Source organism: Elephantulus edwardii, unplaced genomic scaffold (genome assembly GCF_000299155.1).
Source record: "Elephantulus edwardii isolate Elephantulus edwardi_28Jun2011 unplaced genomic scaffold, EleEdw1.0 scaffold00135, whole genome shotgun sequence".
Classification (NCBI taxonomy): domain Eukaryota; kingdom Metazoa; phylum Chordata; class Mammalia; order Macroscelidea; family Macroscelididae; genus Elephantulus; species Elephantulus edwardii.
This window is the reverse complement of record NW_006399885.1, coordinates 2464168-2485286: the sequence shown is the minus strand read 5'-3', so window position 1 is coordinate 2485286 and position 21119 is coordinate 2464168. Positions and strand designations below refer to the sequence as shown.

At 39.1% G+C, this 21119-nt stretch overlaps 1 protein-coding gene across 2 annotated transcripts in view; it reads left to right on the top strand.

Annotated features, from left to right (window-relative positions):
* The window catches only part of ZDHHC20 (zinc finger, DHHC-type containing 20), an 80961-nt gene that overhangs the window by 32778 nt on the left and 27064 nt on the right, over positions 1–21119 (top strand). The window contains exons 2-3 of one of the 2 annotated variants that reach the window (XM_006894105.1): positions 9235–9261; positions 18982–19085. In XM_006894105.1, the coding sequence (XP_006894167.1) occupies positions 9235–9261; positions 18982–19085 (131 nt within the window). The remainder of the gene's footprint in view (positions 1–9234; positions 9262–18981; positions 19086–21119) is intronic. The other variant, XM_006894106.1, reaches the window with a different exon arrangement.

Here is a 21119-nt window from a genome sequence, read left to right as displayed (position 1 = left end):
ACCAAATTGTAGAAACCTTTTGTTTCACCCCTACCCATCCTCACCCCTCCACTCCCACCCCACCCTCCCTTAAGTTCCTGTACATGTTTTACTAGTTATTCTATTTTTACAATAATTGCCTTATGCGGTATTTGTCCTTATGAGACTGTGTTAGTTCACTCAACGTAATGTTCTCATATCGAAGGCTGTAGTCTTTGATCTTCTTCAGAAATTGCTTCAAATTCTCTTTCTGCAAACAAGGTTGTATCATTTGCATCATGCAAATTGTTGATTAGTCTTCCTACAATCCTGATGCCACAGTAACTGTGTCAATCTATCTCTTTGAGGGTCTTCCTTTCTTTCATTGATCTTCTACCTTTTTAAGCATGATGTCTCTTTCCAAGGAATAGCCTCTCTCAGCAACATTTCCAAAGTATGTGAGATATGTTTTACAATCCCTCCTCTCATGTCCACTCCACTGTGCAACCTTCACTCTGGACCCCTGTCATGACAAAAATACCTAACCACATATCCCTTTTAAACAGTTTTCTCCCTCATCTATTTCAATGCAGTATACATTATTGAACCCATCTTCCTCAGTCTCCCCCCCAACCCCAAGGTCAGTTCTGTTTTACAACAATTGTCCTTTTGTGACTGAGATGCTTCACTCAGCATAATGTCCTCCAGGGTCTCCCATTTTGAATAGTATTGCATGAGTTCCTTGTTTTTCAATGCAGCATAGTATTCCATTGTGTGACTATACCAAAGCTTCTCTATCCATTCATTTGTTGATGGGCACTTAGGTTGTTTCCAACTCCTTGCAATTGTGAACAAAGCCACAATAAACATTGGTGTGCATATATCTGCTTGGATGTCAATTATGGTCTCTTTGGGGTATAGTCCCAGTAGTGGAATTGCTGGGTCAAATGGTATCTATCTCTATTTGCAACTTTTTGAGAAAGCGCCACACCGCTTTCCACAATGACTGCACCATTTTACACTTCCACCAACAGTAAATAAAGGTTCCAGTTTCTCCACAACCTTGCCAGCATTTGTTGCTTGCTGTTCTGTTATATTTTGCAATTCTGACTGGGGTAAGATGATATCTCATAGTTGTTTTGATTTGCATCTCTCTTAGAGATCTTGGGATTTTGAACATTTCTTCATGTGCTTGTTAGCCATCTGAATGTCTTCTTCGGTGAAATGTCTGTTCATCTCCTGTGCCCATTTTTCTATTGATTATTTACCTTTATCTTGTTGTGGTACTCAAGTATTTTATAAGTTCTGGATATAAGTCCCTTGTCTGACATGTCATTCCCGGATACTTTTTCCCAGTCGGTAGCTTCCTTTTTTACCCTGTTGGAGAAGTTTTTGGATGTGCATGGGGATTTGATTCTTAAAAGGTTCCATTCATCTATTTTATCTTCACCTGGTTTTAGGCCAGCTCTTTTTCTTGACTGTAATGCAGTGCTTCTTAAGACCCTGACTTCCAGCACGTTGAAGAGGTCAAAAAAGAATCAGCACATTTGCCAGATGCAGTATGTGATTTCATTTCTTGACTGCTACTTTTATGCATATTGTTGATCCAACAAGAATATTGGTTACAGTATACACTTCTCAATTTCCCATGATTTTGTTCATTCATCCAGTTACAAGGATTTTCATTCTCCTTATGTTTGGGTATAGTTTTATTTTAAGTACTTGAGTCATCCTGCTTTAAAAAGTCATAGTATAAATGGATCTGTTTATATCTACTGGAGAGTCTCAAACTAGTACATTTTAATTGAAGAGTTGGGCTGCTAAATGATAGGTCACCAATTCGAACCCACTAGCAGCTCCATGAGAGAAATGTAGTGGTCTACTTTCATAAATATTATTGTTGTGTACCATCAAGTCAGAACTGACCTATAGCTGACCCTCTGGCGGATTTTCAGAGGCAGTTAGCCACATGGGAGGATTGCCCATCCTTCCTCCTCGGAAGCAGCTAGAGGATTTCAACTTCATGCCTTCATGATTGCAGCACAGCTTCTTACCAGTAGATCGCCGTTGTTGTGTACCATCAAGTCAGAACCGACCCACAGCTGACCCTGCGACAGGTTTTCAGAGGCAGTCAGCTGTATGGGAGCAGTTGCCCATCTTCTCCCTTGGAGCAGCTGGTGGATTTGAACCGCATGCTTTCAGGATCACAGCACAGCTTCTTGCTGTTAGACTACTGTTGTTGTTGCGTACCATAGAGTCAGATCCAACCCATAGCTGATACTCCACTGGGTTTTCAAAGGCAGTTAATCACATGAGAGGAGATTGCCCATCCTTTTCCTGTGAAGTAGCTGGTGGCCTTGAACCTCATGCCCTTACGATTTCAGCACAGCTTCTTGCCACTAGGCCGCCAGAGTGCCTTGAAAATCCTTTGAGGAAATTTTACTCTACTTTGTTGTTAGAAAGCTCTGGTGACTTACTGATAAGGAGTTGCACTGCCAATCCAAAGGAACTCAGTTTGAATCTTCCAACTGTTCCACAGGACAAACATGGGCAATCACCACCCATGCAATTTGTTATCTGTTGTTGTTATGTGCCATTGAATCACCTGTGACTCATGTTGTCCCTCCGTACAATAGCTCTGAACTCAGCCATATTCTGAGCCAGTCTCATTTTACGTGCAATTTGTTGTTGTTGTTGTTATGTGCCGTCAAGTCGCTTACATATAGTGACCCTATGTACAGCAGCCCTAAAACTCTGCTCTGTCCTGTGCCAATCGCACCATACCCGATCCCATTTACCCCAGTCACTAAATCAATCCACCTCATAGAGGGCCTTCCCCTCCTGCACTGTCCCTCCACCCTATCAAGCATGATGTCCCCTCTCCAAGGACCGGTCCCTCCTTACAACATGTCCAAAGTATGTTAGACAGAGCCTCAGAATCCTTGCCTCCAAGGAGCCACCCGGTTTGACCCTTGCCAGGATGAATCTGTTTGTTTTCCTAGCAGTCCGTGGTACTCTCAGTACTCTTCTCCAGCACCACAGCTCAAAGGCATCAATTCTCCTTCTATCCTCCTTAGTCATTGTCCAACTCTCTGATGCATAACAAGTGATTGCAAAGACCATGGCCTGTACGAGATGCACCTTAGTCTCCAGAGAGACACACTGTTGCTCTTCATTACTTTAGAGAGGTCCCTGACAGCAGACTTTCCCATCACAATATGTCTTCTAATTTCCTGGCTGCTGGTGCCAAGAGTGATTTTGGAGCCAAGCAAACTAAAGCTGTGTACAATCTCAGTCTCTTCACCATCCATCCTGATGCTGCCAATTGGTCCAATGGTGAGAATCTTTGTCTTCTTGACATTAAGCCTCAATCCATATTGAAAGCTGCAGTCCTTGACCCTCTGCACCAGGCGCTTCAGGTCCTCCTCCATTTCAGCAAGCAGGATTCTGTCATCTGCATATCGCAGATTGTTGATAGATCTTCCACCAATCTTCACCCCACGTTCCTCCTCATAGAGCCCAGCCTCCCGGATAATCTGTTCTGCATACGGAAACAGGACACATCCCTGGCATATGCTCTTCCCAATTTTGAACCATGCAGTGTTTCCTTGCTCTGTTCTGACGACTGCCTCTTTGTCCAAGTATAGGTTTCTCATTAGGACGATCAAGTGTTCTGGGATTCCCATTCTTCTCAGAGTCAGTCACTGTTTGTTATGAACCACACAGTCAAACACCTACTGCCTCTAAAAACCTACTGGAGGATCATCTATGAGTTAGTTCTAACTAAATGGTACACCACAACAACTGAGACTCATGACAATCTTTGAACAACAGAACTGAACCTTACCCTATCCTAGATTGGTTCAGATTGTTTCTGGGGTTGCTGTGACTCACAGCGAACTCAGTACCCCATAACAACAACTTACATAGTTTCCATATTATATCCTGACATATATGTATGAAGTGGAGAGCCTACTCGATCCATGCCATATATTTTTTAATATATGTTCTTTTTTAATAATATTTTTATTATTATTATTATTATGTGTATGGTCAAATTGGATCTGACTGGTACAGGAGGAGACTGCCCCTCCTTCTCCAGCAGAGCATCTGGTGGATTCAAACTGCATACCTCTGGGTTTGCAGTGCAGCTTCTTGCCACTAGGCCACCAGAGCTCCCTCATGCCATGTATTTTAATCCATTAAAAAAAATTTTTTTTTGTTTGTGTGTTCAGAGGGGGAAAACTAATGATAACTGGAATAAGTTCCTCAAAGGTTTGGTGGTGTTTGTTTAGTTGTGGTAAAAAATATATGTGTATATGAAAATATTTAACCATTTGGACATTTCTTACATGTGCCATCAGTTACATTTATCACCTTGTATAACCGTCACCCTATCTGATTACACATTTTCCATCACTCTTAGAGTTTCTGTTAGCAACTTCCCCTTCTCCTGCCATTGGTTACCACCAATAAATGTAAGTTTCTCTACATTTACTTAGAAATTTTGTACGAGATCATACAGTATTTCTCCTTTTGAGACTTATGTCAGTCAGCTGAATGTTTCAAGGTTCCTCCAAGCTCTGACATGCATAGCATGTTATTTCTCTTTATGGGTGAGTAACATTCCACTATGTGTATATAAATCACATTTGAGTCCCTTGTTGGTGAACATTTATGTTGTTTCCGCCTGTGAGCTGACATGAATAGTGCTAGTGGTTGCCAGTGTACAAGTATTGATTTGCCTTTCTACTTTCATTCCTTCAGTGTATAACCTAGGAGTGGAATTGCTGAGTCATTTATTAGTGCTATGTTTTGTTTTGAGGGACCATCAAAGTGCTTTTCACAGTTTAACAATCACACCAACAATAGGTGAGGATTCCAATTTCCCCACATCCTTGCCAACACTTGTTTCCTGTTTTTCTGATCATAGTCATCCTGGTGGAATTAAGTGGCATCTCACTATGATTTTGGTTTGCGTTTTCATAGTGAATTCTGACACTGGGCAGCTCCTGTGTTTTTATTAGCCTTTTTTTTTTTAAGTGTTTAATTCTTTGCCTTTTTTTTAATGGAGCTTTTTGTTAAGTTGTAGAAGTTCTTTATATATACTGGATAATAAATACTTATCCAATAGATGTTTTCAAATAGTTTCTCCCATTCTGTAGGTGCATCTTTATTGATAAGTACTTTGACATACAAAATTTTTTTATTATTTTATTATTGTGTGTGTGTGTGTGTGTGTACCGTCAAATCAGATCTGACTGGTACAGGAGGAGATTGTCCCTCCTTTCCCGGCAGAGCATCTGGTGGATTTGAACCGTGCGTCTCTGGGATTGCAGTGCAACTTCTTGCCACTAGGCCACCAGAGCTCCCCTGACACACAAAATTATTTATGTTCATGAAATGATATCACTTATTTTATCTTTTGTTGCTCTCCTTTTGGTGTCATATTCATGAATCCTCTGTCAAAAATTAAATCTTAAAACATTCACATGTATGGATTTTTCCTGAGTCTTTTGATTTTAGTTCTTACATTGAGGCCTTTTGCCATTTTCATATATTTTGTTTGATGTATGGGTTCCACTTTGTTCTTTTGCATTTGAAAATCTAGTCCCAGCACCATTTCTTGAGAAAACTATTCTTTCACCACTGAATAGAGTTGGCAGTTTTGTAGCAAATCAGGTGACCATAAATGTGTCAAAGAATATGACCTTAGGTGTCTGGACGTTAAATTATATTCTTTTGGTTATTTATTTCTAGTGTTGTACCAGTACCAGACTGCTTCAATTAATGTAGCTTTCTGTATTATTTGAAATTGAGAAGTGGTTTTTCCTAAGATGGCTTTGGCTATACAGAGTTCCCTGTCATAAATTTTAGGGATAACTCTTTGATTTTTCAAGAAGGCTGATGAAATTTTAATAGAATTATAATGAATCTATAGATTTTTCTAGGTAGTATTGACAACTTAACAATATTAATAAATCTTCCAAGCCATAAACACAAAATACCTTTCCATTTGTTTGTTGTTGTTGTGTGCTGTCAATTTGGAACTGACTCATAGGTGACCTTTCAGAGGCAATAAATTACACCAGAGGAAATAGCTCATCCTTCTCCTGTGGAGCAACTAGTAAATTTGAACCATGTGCCTTTGGGATGGCAGTACAAACAACGCTGACCATTAGGCCACCAGGGCTCCCTTTCCATTTGTTTAGGTCTTGTATTTCTTTTAGCAGTATTTTATACTTTTGATTGTATAAGTTTTTCACCTCTCTGGTTAAATTTATTCCTACTTGGATGGTGAAGAGATTGAGATTGTACACAGCTTTAGTTTGCTTGGCTCCATAGTCAACAGTCTTGGCTCCAGCAGCCAGGAAATTAAAAGGCGCATTGCCATGGGAAAGTCTGCTGTTAGGTACTTCTCCAAAGTGCTGAAGAGCAGTGGTGTCTCTCTGGAGACTAAGGTACGTGTGATACAGGCCCTGGTCTTCGCAATCACCTGTTACGCATCAGAGAGTTGGACAATGACCAAGGAGGATAGAAGGAGAATTGATGCCTTTGAGCTGTGGTGCTGGAGAAGAGTATTGAGAATACCATGGACTGCTAGGAAAACAAACAGGTTTGTCCTGGAGAAGGTTAAACCGGGTGGCTCCTTGGAGGCAAGGATTCTGAGGCTCCGTCTAACTTACTTTGGACATGTTGTGAGGAGAGACTGGTCCTTAGAGAGGGACATCATGCTTGGGAGGGTGGAGGGACGGCGCAGGAGGGGAAGGCCCTCTGTGAGGTGGATTAGGGGAGCTGGTGGCCTAGTGGCAAGAAGCTGCAACTACAATCCCAGAGGTGCACGGTTCGAATCCACCAGATGCTCTGCCGGGGAAGGAGGGGCAATCTCCTCCTGTACCAGTCAGATCTGATTTGACGGTACACGCACACAAAAATAAAATAAAAATATGAGGTGGATTGATTCAGTGACTGGGATAATTGGGATGGGAGTGTCAGAGACAGTGCGATTGGCACAGGACAGAGCTGAGTTTAGGGCTGTTGTACATAGGGTCGCTATGAGTCGCAGGCGACTCGACGGCACATAACAACAAACAATTTTCTTTTCATATTGTTCACTGCTGTAATATAGAAACCCATTTGATTTTGTGTGATGATCATGTATTTTGCCACTTTGCTGAATTCATGTATTAGCTCTAGTAGCAATCTTGTGGGGATTTTCTGTATGTAGGATTGTAATCAGAGTGAGATCAACGGTAGGATTGGCCAATTCTAACCCTCTACTAACTCCACAAAAGACAACTGTACCCGTCAAAAGCAGCCACCACACAAAAGTAATTCCCCTCAAGTCAGACATGTCCTCCCACACTCCTGCACCTTCCCGGTGGGTCCAGAATCCATTGCAGTGACCACACAGATTTCACAGAACCATACTCATGGTTATGGGTTTTACTAGGGAATTCACCAGGCTAGAATTCAGATTAATAGCAAGATACAGTCTCTCAGTCCAAAGAGTTTCTTAGTTAACAGCAAGATGCAATCTGGGCTTCTCAAACATAATCCCTAACAAGCTGTAATTCAGATTGTCAGAAAAATACAATCCCTCTATCCAAGAAGTTTCTTAATTAGATACAGAACCTCAATTCAAAGAGTTTCTCTATTAATAGCAAGATACAATCCCTGGCACAGGACTCAGGCCAGGAAGGACACACACTGCCTTCTCTGCTTCTTCTCTACTTCATGCTGTTCAATCTGTCCAATTCTAGCCAATCAATCCCTTATGGATAGACTAACATGCCCTCTTTGCATGAGCAAGAAGGGCTCCTGCAGCTGTTGATGATGTTTACCACATGTAATGCAGGCCACATGTTTACAGGGCAGTAAAGTTTAGGCAGCTAGATTAGATTAAAGACAGTAAATGGTCCAGGGAAGCCAAACTTTGAGCAACAGATCACACTGCAAGGATCATGCCTTCGATGGGAAGGGATGGTTTTACTCCTTCTCCCCCTCCGTTTGACTTTCATTTTTTCAAATCATTCTGTGTGTACATATACATAAAATTATAATAATTCTGTAGAATGTACCCTATGTTGAGGTCTTTATTTGCATGACATCATTCCATGACTTTTTATTTTTTAATTTTTTTCATTCTATGCCTTTTTTTAAAATAATTTTTTTAATTGATTTTAACAAAAGGTTACAGAAAAGTTAGATGTTCATTCATTCATTGTTGCACATTTTACCCTCTCTCCTTCCCTTCCCCCTCCCCAAGTTGACTTTTTTAAAAAGTACAAGTTTATTTATAAAATTTGAATATATTGTTTTCGAGAACAGATTCTTCCAATTTCCCTCACACTTCCACCCATCAAATTGTACAACTCCATGATTAATCCCTCCTCCCTCTGCTTCCAACCTCCCCCCCACCTTGGATCCTCATACTCATTCTACAATAATGATATTATACAATATTTGTCCTTGTGAAACTGAGTTCATTCACTCAGCATAATGCTTTTCCAGTCCCTCCCAAGTTAGGTAATAATTTACAAAATCATTGCTCCTGCGTGCTGTGTAGTATTCTGTTGTGTGAATGTACCATAATTTCTCAATCCATTCTTTGTAGTTGGACATTTGAACTGTTTCCCTGTTCTTGCAATGGTGAATAATGCTATCAGGAATATTGGTTTGCAGATCTCCATTTGTGCCTCAGTTCTCACTTTCTCAGGGTATATTCAAAGTAGTGGAATATCTGGGTCATATGGAATTTCTGTGTTCAGCTTTTTGAGAAAACGCCAAACTGACTTCCAGGATGTTTATACCATTTTTTACAATCAATTGGGATACCTTTTTTTTTTCTTGTCTAATTGTTCTAACTACTTTTAATAAAGAGAGATACTATTATTGGCCTTAAGTACTGCCTTTTTGTAAAGTGGTTAGTCAGGTGCATCACAGACTAAATATAAGTCCATTATAAAAGAGTGTTAATTACAAGTGATGTTGAAAAAGTTTAAAGAAAAATATCATATGTATTGGTATATTATTGATATCAGTATATATTGATATATAACATTGGAAGACATCTGTGATTGCATTGTCACTGACAAAGAGTTTGAATTTTAGTAGTGTAGTATTTTGAGTTTTAAATCTGAGTTTCCTCATTGCTTATATTTTATAACTAAATTTTCTTTTATATAAAATGTTAAGATGAACTTTTATCTGAAATAAAATTCAATTACAAAATATTTAAGATATATTTATTCTTTTCTTTTTTTTCTATTCCAGTTACGATGTCTAAAAATGGAGACAATGGTAAGGCACTTTAAGTCACAATTTATGTAGATTATTTTTGTTATCTTAATTGCCACCCACATACTTTTTATTTAGTAATATTTCTGTTTTACAGGAAGAAAGTACCTGTCTTTAAAAGTTAAGGAATTAGAAGAACTAATACTGGTTTTATTTTGAAACATTCATTATATTCTCATTGTGTTATTTATATAAATTGAAATAGCAGTTCATTTATAAGGCACCAGAACCCAAATGTCTTTGATTATAGTTACACAGGTATTTCTGTTTTATGTCTTCAGGGACTCCTTACAGTTGTTCATAGTTAACATTGGTCCTAACCTGGTACAGTTGAAGAGATGATTGTTGTTCTAGAAAAATTTTACATTTAAATCATTTAAGCATCTCTGTTCTTGTGGTGTACACATTTTACTGATGATTCTCACCTATAGGTTTGCTTAAAATACTATTTTACTATTTACAACATTAACTAAAATACCCAGACTATAAATTTGAGTTATATTAGTTCATTTTAAAAAAGAATTATTGTTTCTGATTGATGAAAAGACTGCCTAGAACAAAAATGTTCTCAATATTTTCCCTAGACAAAAGAAAATTTTAGAAGTGTATTGAGATCAGATTTCAAAAGTAAAATATGGCTTTATATACAAAAAATCCAGAGAATTTAAAAAACATTTAGAAATTATTAATGGACATTTACTTTTATTTTATTGTTGTTGTGTACCATCAAGTCAGAACCAAACCATAGCTAACCCTCCAGCTGGTTTTCAGAACCAGTTAATCACAAGGGAAGAGATTGTCCGTTCTTCTTCCGTACTTTTATTATTGTTGTTGTTGTGTACCCATAGACTCGGAACTGACCTATAGCTGACCGTGTATTTTCAGAGGCAGTTAATCTCAAAGGAGAAAATTGCCCATCCTTCTCCCACAGAGCAGCTGGTGGCCTTGAACCTCAAGCCTTTGAGATTACAACACAGCTTCTTAATACTAGAACACTAGAACTCCTCTTTTATTATTGTTGCTGTTGTTGTTATGTGCCCTTGAGTCACCTGTGACTCATAGCGACCTTGTGTACAACAGCCCCAAACCCTGCTCTATCCTACACCAATCTCATTGTCTCTGACACACCTACCCCCATTACCCCAGTCACTGAGTCAATCCATCTCTTAAAGGGTCTTCCTCTCCTGTGCTGTCCCTCCACCCTCCCTAACATGATGTCTGTCTCCAAGGACTGGTCCCTCCTTGCAACATGTCCAAAGTATGTCAGATGAAGCTTCAGAATCCTTGCCTCCAAGGGGCAGCCTGGTTTAACCCTCTCAAGGATGAACCTGTTCATTTTCTTAACAGTCCACGGTATATTCAACACTCTTCTGCAACACCACAGCTCAAAGGCATCAATTTTATATCATGTGTTGTCATTGTCCAGCTCTCTGATGCATAGCAAATGTTTGCAAAGACCATGGCCTGTAACAGGTGCACTTTAGTCTCCAGACTGACATCGTTGCTCTTCACTACTTTAGAGAGGTCACTAACTGCAGACTTTCCCATTGCAAAATATACATCTTTTCATTTCCTGGCTGCTGGTGCCAAGAGTGTTGCTTGTGGAGCCAAGTAGACTAAAGCTGTTTACAATCTCAATCTCTTCACCATCGTTCCTGATGCTGCCAGTTGCCCCAGTGGTGAAAGTTTTTGTTTTCTTAATATTGAGCCTCAATCCATGTTGAAAGCTGTGGTCCTTGAACTTCTGCAGCAAGCATTTCAGGCCTCCTCAGTTTCGGCAAGCAGGATTGCTTAACACAGACTTTTGATGAATCACTTCTCATACAGCCTAGCTTCTCGGATAATCTGTTTTGCATACAGGTTGAAAAGGTATGGAGATAGGACAAATCCATGGCATATACCCTTCCCAATTTTGAATAAAAAAAATTTCTGTTCTTATAAGAATCACTTTTACCTTATAACTTTGTCTCTTGCAACTCTTATTTTATCTTTCAAAGAATCTTTTGATAGTTTTTTTGTTTTTTACTTACAGGTGCAGACTTCTTGATTTATAGGGGTTATTTTATTTAAACCTTTAGCTTTAACTTAATTTGCATAGTTAAGATTTTACTTTTCAATGTTATTTATAACTAACTTATAGTTTTTATCATGTATAGTATGTGACCAGGCTTGCTATTGGCCCTCGCATTGATTTTAACTTAGTTAAGACCAATATCTTTTCTATTTACTACTCTTATAATAATTGCTCTTTGTTAGTGCTTGCTGTTATCCTGACATTGTGCTCAGAAAGTAATTTTAATATTTTTCTTTAGCTGAGAGGTTTTTTAAAAAGTAAATAAACATAATGTCTTTCTTTTCATAGGAAAAATGTATTCTTAAAATATTAAGGTTTTTTTTAATATTCTGGGAATGTATTGTTGCTGTCTGGTCTTAGTTGTCAGTAACTAGATGAACAAGAAGTGTAAAGTTTATGTTATATACAGATAAGAAATGGCAAAGTAGATTGAATCTGAAGATCAGACAAGAATAGAGAGACATAGGGACCCAACTCCAACATGCTTCACCAAAGGAAAAACAGTTGAGGGAGGAGAGGCTGAAGTTATTTCCATCTTGGCACTTTCTGATAGACCTCATTGAAAAGAAAAATGACTTCTCACTTTGACTTAAAGGCACTGGTATCCTGGAAATAGTTTCTGAAAACTTCTACAAGGAAAGAGATAAAGCAGAGGTTCTCAAATATTTAAGCCTCATGGTCCGCTTTGTACTTTTAAAAGTTAAGGATCTCAAAAAATCAATGGTTTATTTGCATAGGTTATGTCTATTGCTATTAGGAGTTACATCCACTTCCTAAACAACATGTGTCTGGAAATTCTATGAACTTTGAGAAACAATAGTTATTGAAAGGCTTCAGGTCTTTTGTTCATCGAGTCACTTTGAGTCGTGCTCGACTCGATGGCAATCAAGAACAACAACATGTCCATTGATATATTCTATATTAATTAAAATGGAAAAAGTTAAAGATATTTATTTAGTGGTAATAGAATGTAGGAGAAGGCTAGACAGTCTCCTTCCATGCGATGAATTGCCTCTAAACTCCTGCTGGAAGATCAGCTATGGGTCAGTTCTGACTTGACTGTATATAACAAGAATAGAGTAAAACTAGACTATTAGTCTAATGATAATTAGAATAATAAACCATTATTTTAACATAAATTAGATTGTTATAAAAAATAGCCATTTAAAACTACTTAATGAGAGAAGTATTATTGCTTTATAATTTTTTTAAATCTCTCTAATATCAGGTTAAGTCTTCTATTTTCTTCCACCTTACTTATCAGCCCTAGGGGATTTAACTGTACACTTTTTAGAGAATCAAAAAGGAAAAACATGGGGAGCTCTGGTGGCCTAGTGGCGAGAAGCTGCACTGCAATCCCAGAGGCGCATGGTTCAAATCCACCAGATGCTCTGCCGGGAAAGGAGGGACAATCTCCTTCTGTACCAGTCAGATCTGATTTGACGGTACACAGACACAAAAAATAATAAAATAAAAAAAAAAGGAAAAACATAAGTTCTGTCATGTAAAAAGCTTTTCTACTGCAGGTATTGTGAAAAGTAGTAAGGAAGACCAGGGTTCCCCAGACCACACATTTACCAGGCATTTATTAACTATTACAATTGTTCTTTTAATTTTATTTGGTAGATAAGAGGAGAACAGAAATTGCTGGTCCTGGTCACAAAGAACGTAAGACAAACAAGTAAATAAGCACAAGGTTTTTAAAAGTCCTGTTGGCATTCAGTAAGCTATACAGAAGACTGATAAAAGAGAGGTTCGGGAATGAAGACAGGATAGGCTCCACACAGTTCAAGGAGTGCCTTTAGAGACCAAACTTCACATGTCTCTGCACCCCTCCCACACCTCATGGCCTCATCAGATCCTTGGCTCTGACTCATACTGGTCTCTTTCCAGTGTTGTTGGATTTTGTCCACATTCATAGAATGTTTGTTTTTTTTACTTTTCTGGAAATGTCCATGGCCAGAAGCAAAAGACTGGTGGGTTAAAATAGTAGAATTTTGGGTGCTATTAAGTAAATTGAAAGTTTGCCTTTTTAAAATGTAAGGTCCTAGCAAATAATATTTGCATTTTAAAGGAAAAGTTGTATTTTTAAACATTTTCTTTTAGTAATAGGGTTTTAGTGGAAAAGTATAGAAGAGGTGAGTTATTGTATCAAATGAGGAATGGTCAGCTAGAACAGGGAGTGAGACAGGATACTGGAGTTAGTGACTAAAGGCTAATTACTTTTGCCTGAGCTGTTTTAATGTATTATTAAATGAAGAAACAGATTATAAAGAGAACTATGGGAGTTCCTAGATTTGGAAAGACAGTGCTGAGCAGAAGGTTGATAGTTTGAATATATTCTGCAACAGAAGAAAGACTTGACAACTGTTTTTGAGATTTCAGCCATAGAAAATCCTTTGGGGTTCAGTTGCACTCTTAACACTCTCAGGTCACCATGAATAGGACCTCACAGCAACAGGTGGTGGTTAAAGAAATGCAAGCACTGAGAGTAAGCACCACGTTAGGAGCTTTGGCTACAAGAGGAGAGATGATAAGATACCTTATAAGGAAATTATGATTGAAAGAGATGAATGCTTATTTTAAATAGAGGAGGATATTCATTTAGCATGTTTGTAGGTTGAAAGAGTCAGTGGGGAGGAAGGTGTGGCTATGTGATGCAGGAGAGGGGGAGGAAGGATCAGTAGCACTGGCAGTGACCCTGGCTTTGGAAAAGGTGACTCTGTAACAGAGTTACTGTATAGTTTTGATTCATAGCTGACCTTCCAGTTTTCAAAGACAGTAAGTCACATGGGAGAAGAATACCCATCTGTCTACTGAGGAGCAGCTGGTGGAGCTGAACCTCATGTCTTCATGTTGACAGTGCAGCTCTTCCCATAAGGCCCCAGACAAGGGCTTAAGAGGAGGAAAGCTAAATATGAAGGGACATTCCGAGTCAAGGGAAAGTAATCTAAACAAGTGAAGTCAAGAGGTAACATTTCCTAAGAGATTAATTCAGAGTGGGATTAGATATTTAAGGAGAGTTACGGGAGAACGGCCTAAAACAGCTTCCATAGGCAATAAGGTAGAGACTTAGCTAGAGAGGAACTTGGTGAACAAAGGGAAAATTCTGGTATTTGCCAAGAGCTGGGTTTTACATTGTTAGGTGTCATTGAATTGCGTTGGGAAAATCGGCTGTCAGGGACCTCTCCAGAGTACTAAGGAGCAATGATGTCAGTCTCGAGACTGAGGTGCCCCTGATCCAGGCCATAGTCTTTGCAATTGCTTGCTATGCATCAGAGAGTTGGACAATGACTAGGGATGATAGAAACTGAATTGATGCCTTTGAGCTGTGGTGCTGGAGAAGAGTGTGGAATACCCCATGGACTGCTAGGAGAACAAACAGGTTCGTCCTAGAGAGGGTGAAGCCAGCCTACGCCTTGAAGACAAAGATTCTGAAGTTTTGTCTGACATACATTGAGTATGTTGCAAGGAGGGATCGGTCCTTGGAGAGTGACATCATGCTTGGAAGGGTGGAGGGACAGAGAAAGAGAAGGAGACCATCAATGAGATGGGTTGATACAATGACTGGGGTAATGAGATAGGCGTGTCAGAGACAGTAAAGTTGGCAAAGGGTAGAGCAGGGTTTAGGGCTATTGTACATAGGGCCACTATGAGTGGCCAGTGACTCAATGGCGCATAACAACAACAACAGGTGCCATCAAATTGACTACAGTTCATAGCTACCCTATGAACAAAAAGTCTGAAACCTTGCCTTGTCCTGTGCCTTCATCACAATCACCACGTTCAAGCCTACTGTTGTAGTAGTCAGTCAGTCCAGCTCGTGAGGGTCTGGTTCTCTTTTGCTGACCCTCTCCTTTCCCAGCATGATGTCTTTTTCCAAGGACTCGTCCCTCCTGACAGTGTGCCCAAAATGTATGAGACCAGTTCCCATCCTCATCTTTAAGGACAATGTTGTTGTTATGCGCCATTAAGTCGGAACTTGTCTATACCTGACCCTCCATCATATTTTCAGAGGCTTGAAACCACTTGCCTGGTTTTTCTTCTGTGGAACAGATGGTGGATTCGAACCACTTGCCTTTGGGTTAGCAGTTGCACACCTTACCTCTAAGGCACCTGAGCTGCTCTGGCACACTAACTTGGAAGGTCAGTTCAGTTTCATTTTAAGACTTTGCACTAACAATGCTAAGTGACAACAGGAAAGAGGAACCACAGAGGTAGTGTCATACAGTGGCTATTTTTATGTTGCTGTGATATTGGAAGCTGTACCATCAGTGCTTGAAATCAACAGAGTTAGCTAAGATGGGCACATTTTAGTGGAGCTTCCTAGCAGATAAAGCTTGATGGTCTCCTTCTAAAGATTAGCCAATGAGAACCTTATGTACAACAGCAGAGCATTGTCTGGTATAGAGCCGGAACACAAGCCTCCAAACAGATCAGATCATGAAGGTGGCCAGGATTGACTAGTGTCCTTGTTCTGTTCTTTGTATAAGATCACCAACTCACTGGTAGCTAGCAAGAAAAAGCATGTGATAAAGGTCAAGAGGAATTGGAGATGATGCATTAGTCATTGTAGGCCACGGAGAGGCTGACCAAAAGTAGCAGATTTTGAGAAAATAGAATAGTCTGTGGAAAGAAAAAGAGCAAAAATTCTCTAAAGGAGGAAGTTAACATTTTATCAGGTACTTCCTTAGAAGTAGGGTGTAACCATTAAGGTAAAGGTTAAAGAAGAGGCAGAGGTAGGTACAGGTTTAGATATGACCTGGTGTAAACAACCTTGAATTTCACTATCAAGTAGATAATCCTGGCTTTATTATTTTGCAACAAGAGCTAACATTCAAAAGAAGCTCTGCTAGCCTGGTGTCAAAAAGGCTGCACTGCAATCCCGAAGGCACGCATTTGGAATCCACCAGATGCTCCACTGGAGAAGGAGGGGCAGTCTCCTTCTTTGCCAATAGGATCTGATTAGAAGGTACACAACAAGAGGGGTGCTGAGCATCAGTTTTGTGTATGTTAACTGAGAATACTTTACCAGTAATAAAATGTTGTTGTTGTTATGTGCCGTCAAGTCGCTTGCGACTCATAGCGACCCTATACACAACAGCCCTAAACTCTGCTCTGTCTTGTGCCAATTGCACTGCCTCTGGCACTCCCATCCCAATAACCCCAGTCACTGAATCAATCCACCTCATCGAGAGCCTTCCCCTCCTGCTCTGTCCCTCCACCCTAACAAGCATGATGTCCTTCTCCAAGGACTGGTCTCTTCTTACAACATGTCCAAAGTATGTTAGACAGAGCCTCAGAATCCTTGCCTCCAAGGAGCCACCCGGTTTAACCCTTGCCAGGATGAATCTATTTGTTTTCCTAGCAGTCCGTGGTACTCTCAATACTCTTCTCCAGCACCACAGTTCAAAGGCATCAATTCTCCTTCTGTCATCCTTGGTCGTTGTCCAACTGTCTGATAAACAAGTGATTGCGAAGACCGTGGCCTGTATCAGATGCACCTTAGTCTCCAGAGAGACACCATTGCTCTTCAGTACTTTGGAGAGGTCCCTAACAGCAGACTTTCCCATCGCAATACGTCTTTTAATTTCCTGGCTACTGGTGCCAAGAGTGTTGACTGTGGAGCCAAGCAAACTAAAGCTGTGAACAATCTCAATCTCTTCACCATCCATCCTGATGCAGCCAATTGGCCCAGTGGTGAGAATCTTTGTCTTCTTGACATTGAGCCTCAATCCATATTGGAGGCTACAGTCCTTAACCCTCTACAGCAGGTGCTTCAGGTCCTCCTCAGTTTTAGCAAGCAGGGTTGTGTCATCTGCATAACGCAGTTTGTTGATAGATCTTCCACCAATCTTGACCCCACATTTCTCCCAGATAATCTGTTCTGCATACAGATTGAAAAGATATGGAGATAGGATGTATCCCTGGCGTACGCCCCTCCCAATTTTGAGCCATGCAGTGTTCCCTTGCTCTCTTCTGACGACTGCCTCCTGGTCCAAGTATAGGTTTCGCATTGGCACGATCAAGTGTTCTGAGATTCCCATTCTTCTCAGAGTCAGCCACAGTTTGTTATGAACCACACAGTAAAACGCCTTTGTATAATTAATGAAGCACAGATATACATTCCTCTGGTATTCCCTCCTTTCAGCTAAGATCTATCTAACATCATCTACAATATCCCTAGTACCATGACCCCTTCTGAAACCAGCCTGGACTTCTGGCAGTTCTCTGCTGATGTACTGTTCCAGTCGTTTTTAGATAATCTTCAGTAGAATCTTGGTTGCATGTGAAATCAGTGAGATTGTTCTGTAGGGTTAAAACCAAGATATGTGTAGGCATTGCAGAGATTGGAATAGCAGTTGCATTTTTTTACTTGTTAGTTTACTTAAGTTGACTTCAGCTCATGGCAAACTTATGCATAGCACTAGAGAAATAGAGCTCAGAGATGAAGTGAATAGTCAAACATAATTAGCTGATAAAGTCTTTTCGTTTGGGGATACACGAATCATGCTGACAGGATTATTTGTAAGGAATTTCACAGCCAAAGCAGAAAAGAAGCCATGAGTAACATACCTAACTGACTGGCATTGAGATAAAGGAGAAACAGGAGAGATTGGAGGACTAGGAGGCCAGTTGACTATTGCCATAATCCTAACGAAATAGGCAAGAATTTATAAAATTTTTGCCTGGTCATCAAAAATAATGACTTGAACTCAAAAGATAACATAAAGATATAATTGAAAGTATTAGGTACTAATAAAATTCCAGGTAGGAGGAAAGAGCCACTCTTGCTTTGGTTATTTGTGAGGGTGGAGAGTTTGTTCACTGAGAAGAGGCAAGACTTTGAACTTTTACAGACTAGAACAATTTCAAAAGAAAATTTGGGAGACGAAGAAAGATTATGTTTTGACTTTTTTTTTTTAAGTAGCATTTTAAAAACCAAAAATCTTAAGGCAAAAATCCTCTCAGACCAAAGAAAGGGCATTCCTTTGGATTGAATGTCTGTTAACTTTATAAACACCAATTGCATTGTTTTTAATGTTTCTCATTTTCATAGCAAAACAGTGAAAACTTTGTCAGTCTTTAAAACTGGTAATTCACAGAAAGTACCAAACTTTAGGTGGTTAACACAAATGAGAAAGAAGAGAGAGGGGAGGGAAAATTCATAAATAAGTTGAATGATGGGAAAGGCAACATACAATAAAAAACTGGTTATCATAATTAATCACATTAATCAATTTATTTAATGCTATTAGAGAATGTGCATGAATGATTGAAAAACTAGTCTAAGTTGTCATTTTGAATGGAAACCCCCCCATATTTGAGGAAAAAGGAATTAAGAAACCTGAAAATTAAAGGAAATGTTTTCATTTTTAAGTTTCCTCGTAATTTAACAAACTAAAAGCTCATGTCAGGCAGCAATCTTTACTTATAAACCAAGCTAATGACTTTAAAGGCAGGAAGAGACTATTTCTTCATATTTAGTAATGTTACATCCTGCAGATAAACAAGTTTATATATTTGATATTGTCATTAAATTTAAATTTCTTATCTGATAAAGCCTCCTAATTGTGTTTTAATGTATTGATCTTTTTCCTATTTTTTGATCCGAATTCAATGAAATGTTGTTTGTTTTTATTTACCAGGAAAGGCCGTTGTTTACCTTGTGGCTTTCCATATGTTCTTTGTTATGTTTGTGTGGTCCTATTGGATGACAATTTTCACATCTCCCGCTTCCCCCTCCAAAGAGGTAAATTATATTACCAAATGCTTTAATGGATTATGGACTTGTTTTCCCTTATGTTACCTTTGTTAAAACTTCCTGTAATACATTTGTTTGTTTCCATTCATGAAAATGCCCAATAACACTCTGGCATTAGCTTATTTTCAGATAACAGTCTGCTAAAGAAGCTCTGTAAAGGATGGATTGTAGTGGGTTGAGTTTAGCTCTGCTGACACTTGCCTCCATGTTAGTCTTCTTCAAGGCAAACTTTCTATCACTACAGTAAAAATGTCTGAAGGGACGGAATTACAAAAAATACACCGTATGTTTTAGAAACATGACACATTTTCTCAGACCTGAGCAAATAAGCTGCAACTCAAAAGCCATTTTGACTGTGGGAAACCAACATTCTACCTTCCACTGCTTGTTACTCCTTGATATGACTAATGTTGTTTCTAGTTAAAGGATGTGGATAAAAACTGACATGGAATAAAGATTTAAGACCAGAATTTCCCTTTTACTGAGACATAGCAGACAGAATTCTTCCTTTACCTAGAATTTAGTCCCCTGAATTGGTTAAAAATTAGTAGAATTGTCTGCAGAGTTTGATTTTCTGCTCTGACAGGTTCCCTATCTCTTTGATCTCAGTTTCTGTGTCTGAAAATGAAGCTAACAGTAGTTCCTTCCTCTCTGTAGGATGTTTGTGAGATTTACATGTAAAGCTTTTAACAAAACACTTGGCATATGAGTAGATGAGCCCTGGTTGGTGACAATGGGATTAAGCTTTCGATTCTTAACCAAAAGGTTGGCAGTTCAAACCCACCAACTGCCCCATGGGGGAAAAGATGAGGCAATTTCCTAAAAAGATTACAGCTCTGGAAACCTCATGTTTCCAAACATGCAGTCCAAACCCAAACATATAGTCCAAACATGCAGTTCTATTCTGTCTTACAGGAGTACTGTGATTGGAATTGACTTAACATCAGTGGATTTGGGGACATACAGCACTCAAATGTTCAAATGATTGATGATGCAGATGTAATTATTTATCTTAATATGAAGTTAATTAAAATGTACTCAAAAGTATAGACTATATATTTGAAAATACCAATATTGGTTTAACTTTTTAGATATGAACATATATCTGTGGAAACATATAAATGTACATGATGAATTTTCACATACTGAGCATATATGTGTTAACAGTTTGTTTCTTGAACCCAGCTCAATAAACTTGCACTGTAAATTTATTAAACTTGCACTTTATACTCTAACACTTTCCCGCTCATGAGAAGCATTTTCTCACTTTGAGCAGTAGAGTCACACAGTACACACAGTTTATTTTTCTGGCTTCTCTTGTTAGATTCCCTGTGTGAGGTACATATTGTTACATATTGTGTCCTTGTTTAATGACCTGGTCTACTGGTGATTGGCTACTACATACAAGGCTGCTGGGGTCATTCTAGCACATCTCTTTAGGGGGACATATGTATGCGGTTCTTTGGAATTGATTGCTAAAAATGGAATGACTAGATCATCTATTATTTATGCATTCAGCATTTGAGACAAGTAATCTTTTACATTTTTTTGTACTGGGTGCTTTTTTTTAAGGGGTGAAGTAAAACCATAGATCAAACATAGCACATCTTAAAATACTTGTTGGGGATCCTTTTCCGGTACATACACATGATGATTCGGAGTTCATACTTCTGTATGACATGTGCCACCTACTAAACCTTGTTATGACATAGGCACACTACCCATATGACTTGAAAAAAAAACACCAAAAACAGCTTGCTGGGGAGATCTGGTGGCCTACTGAGTTAGGAGTTGTATAGCTAATACAAATGCAGGCATTTCAAATCCATCAGCTCCTCTGAGGCAGAAAGATGAGCATCCCCTCCTGTGCGAGCTATAGTCTCTGAACCTGCTGGAAGGTCAGCTGTGAGTTAGTTCCACCTTGACAGCACATAACAATAGCAGCAATATACTCTTGAAGCATTTGGAATCAGGCAACACCCTTAAAGCTACGGTACAAACTCCTATTTCCTAACCTCTAAA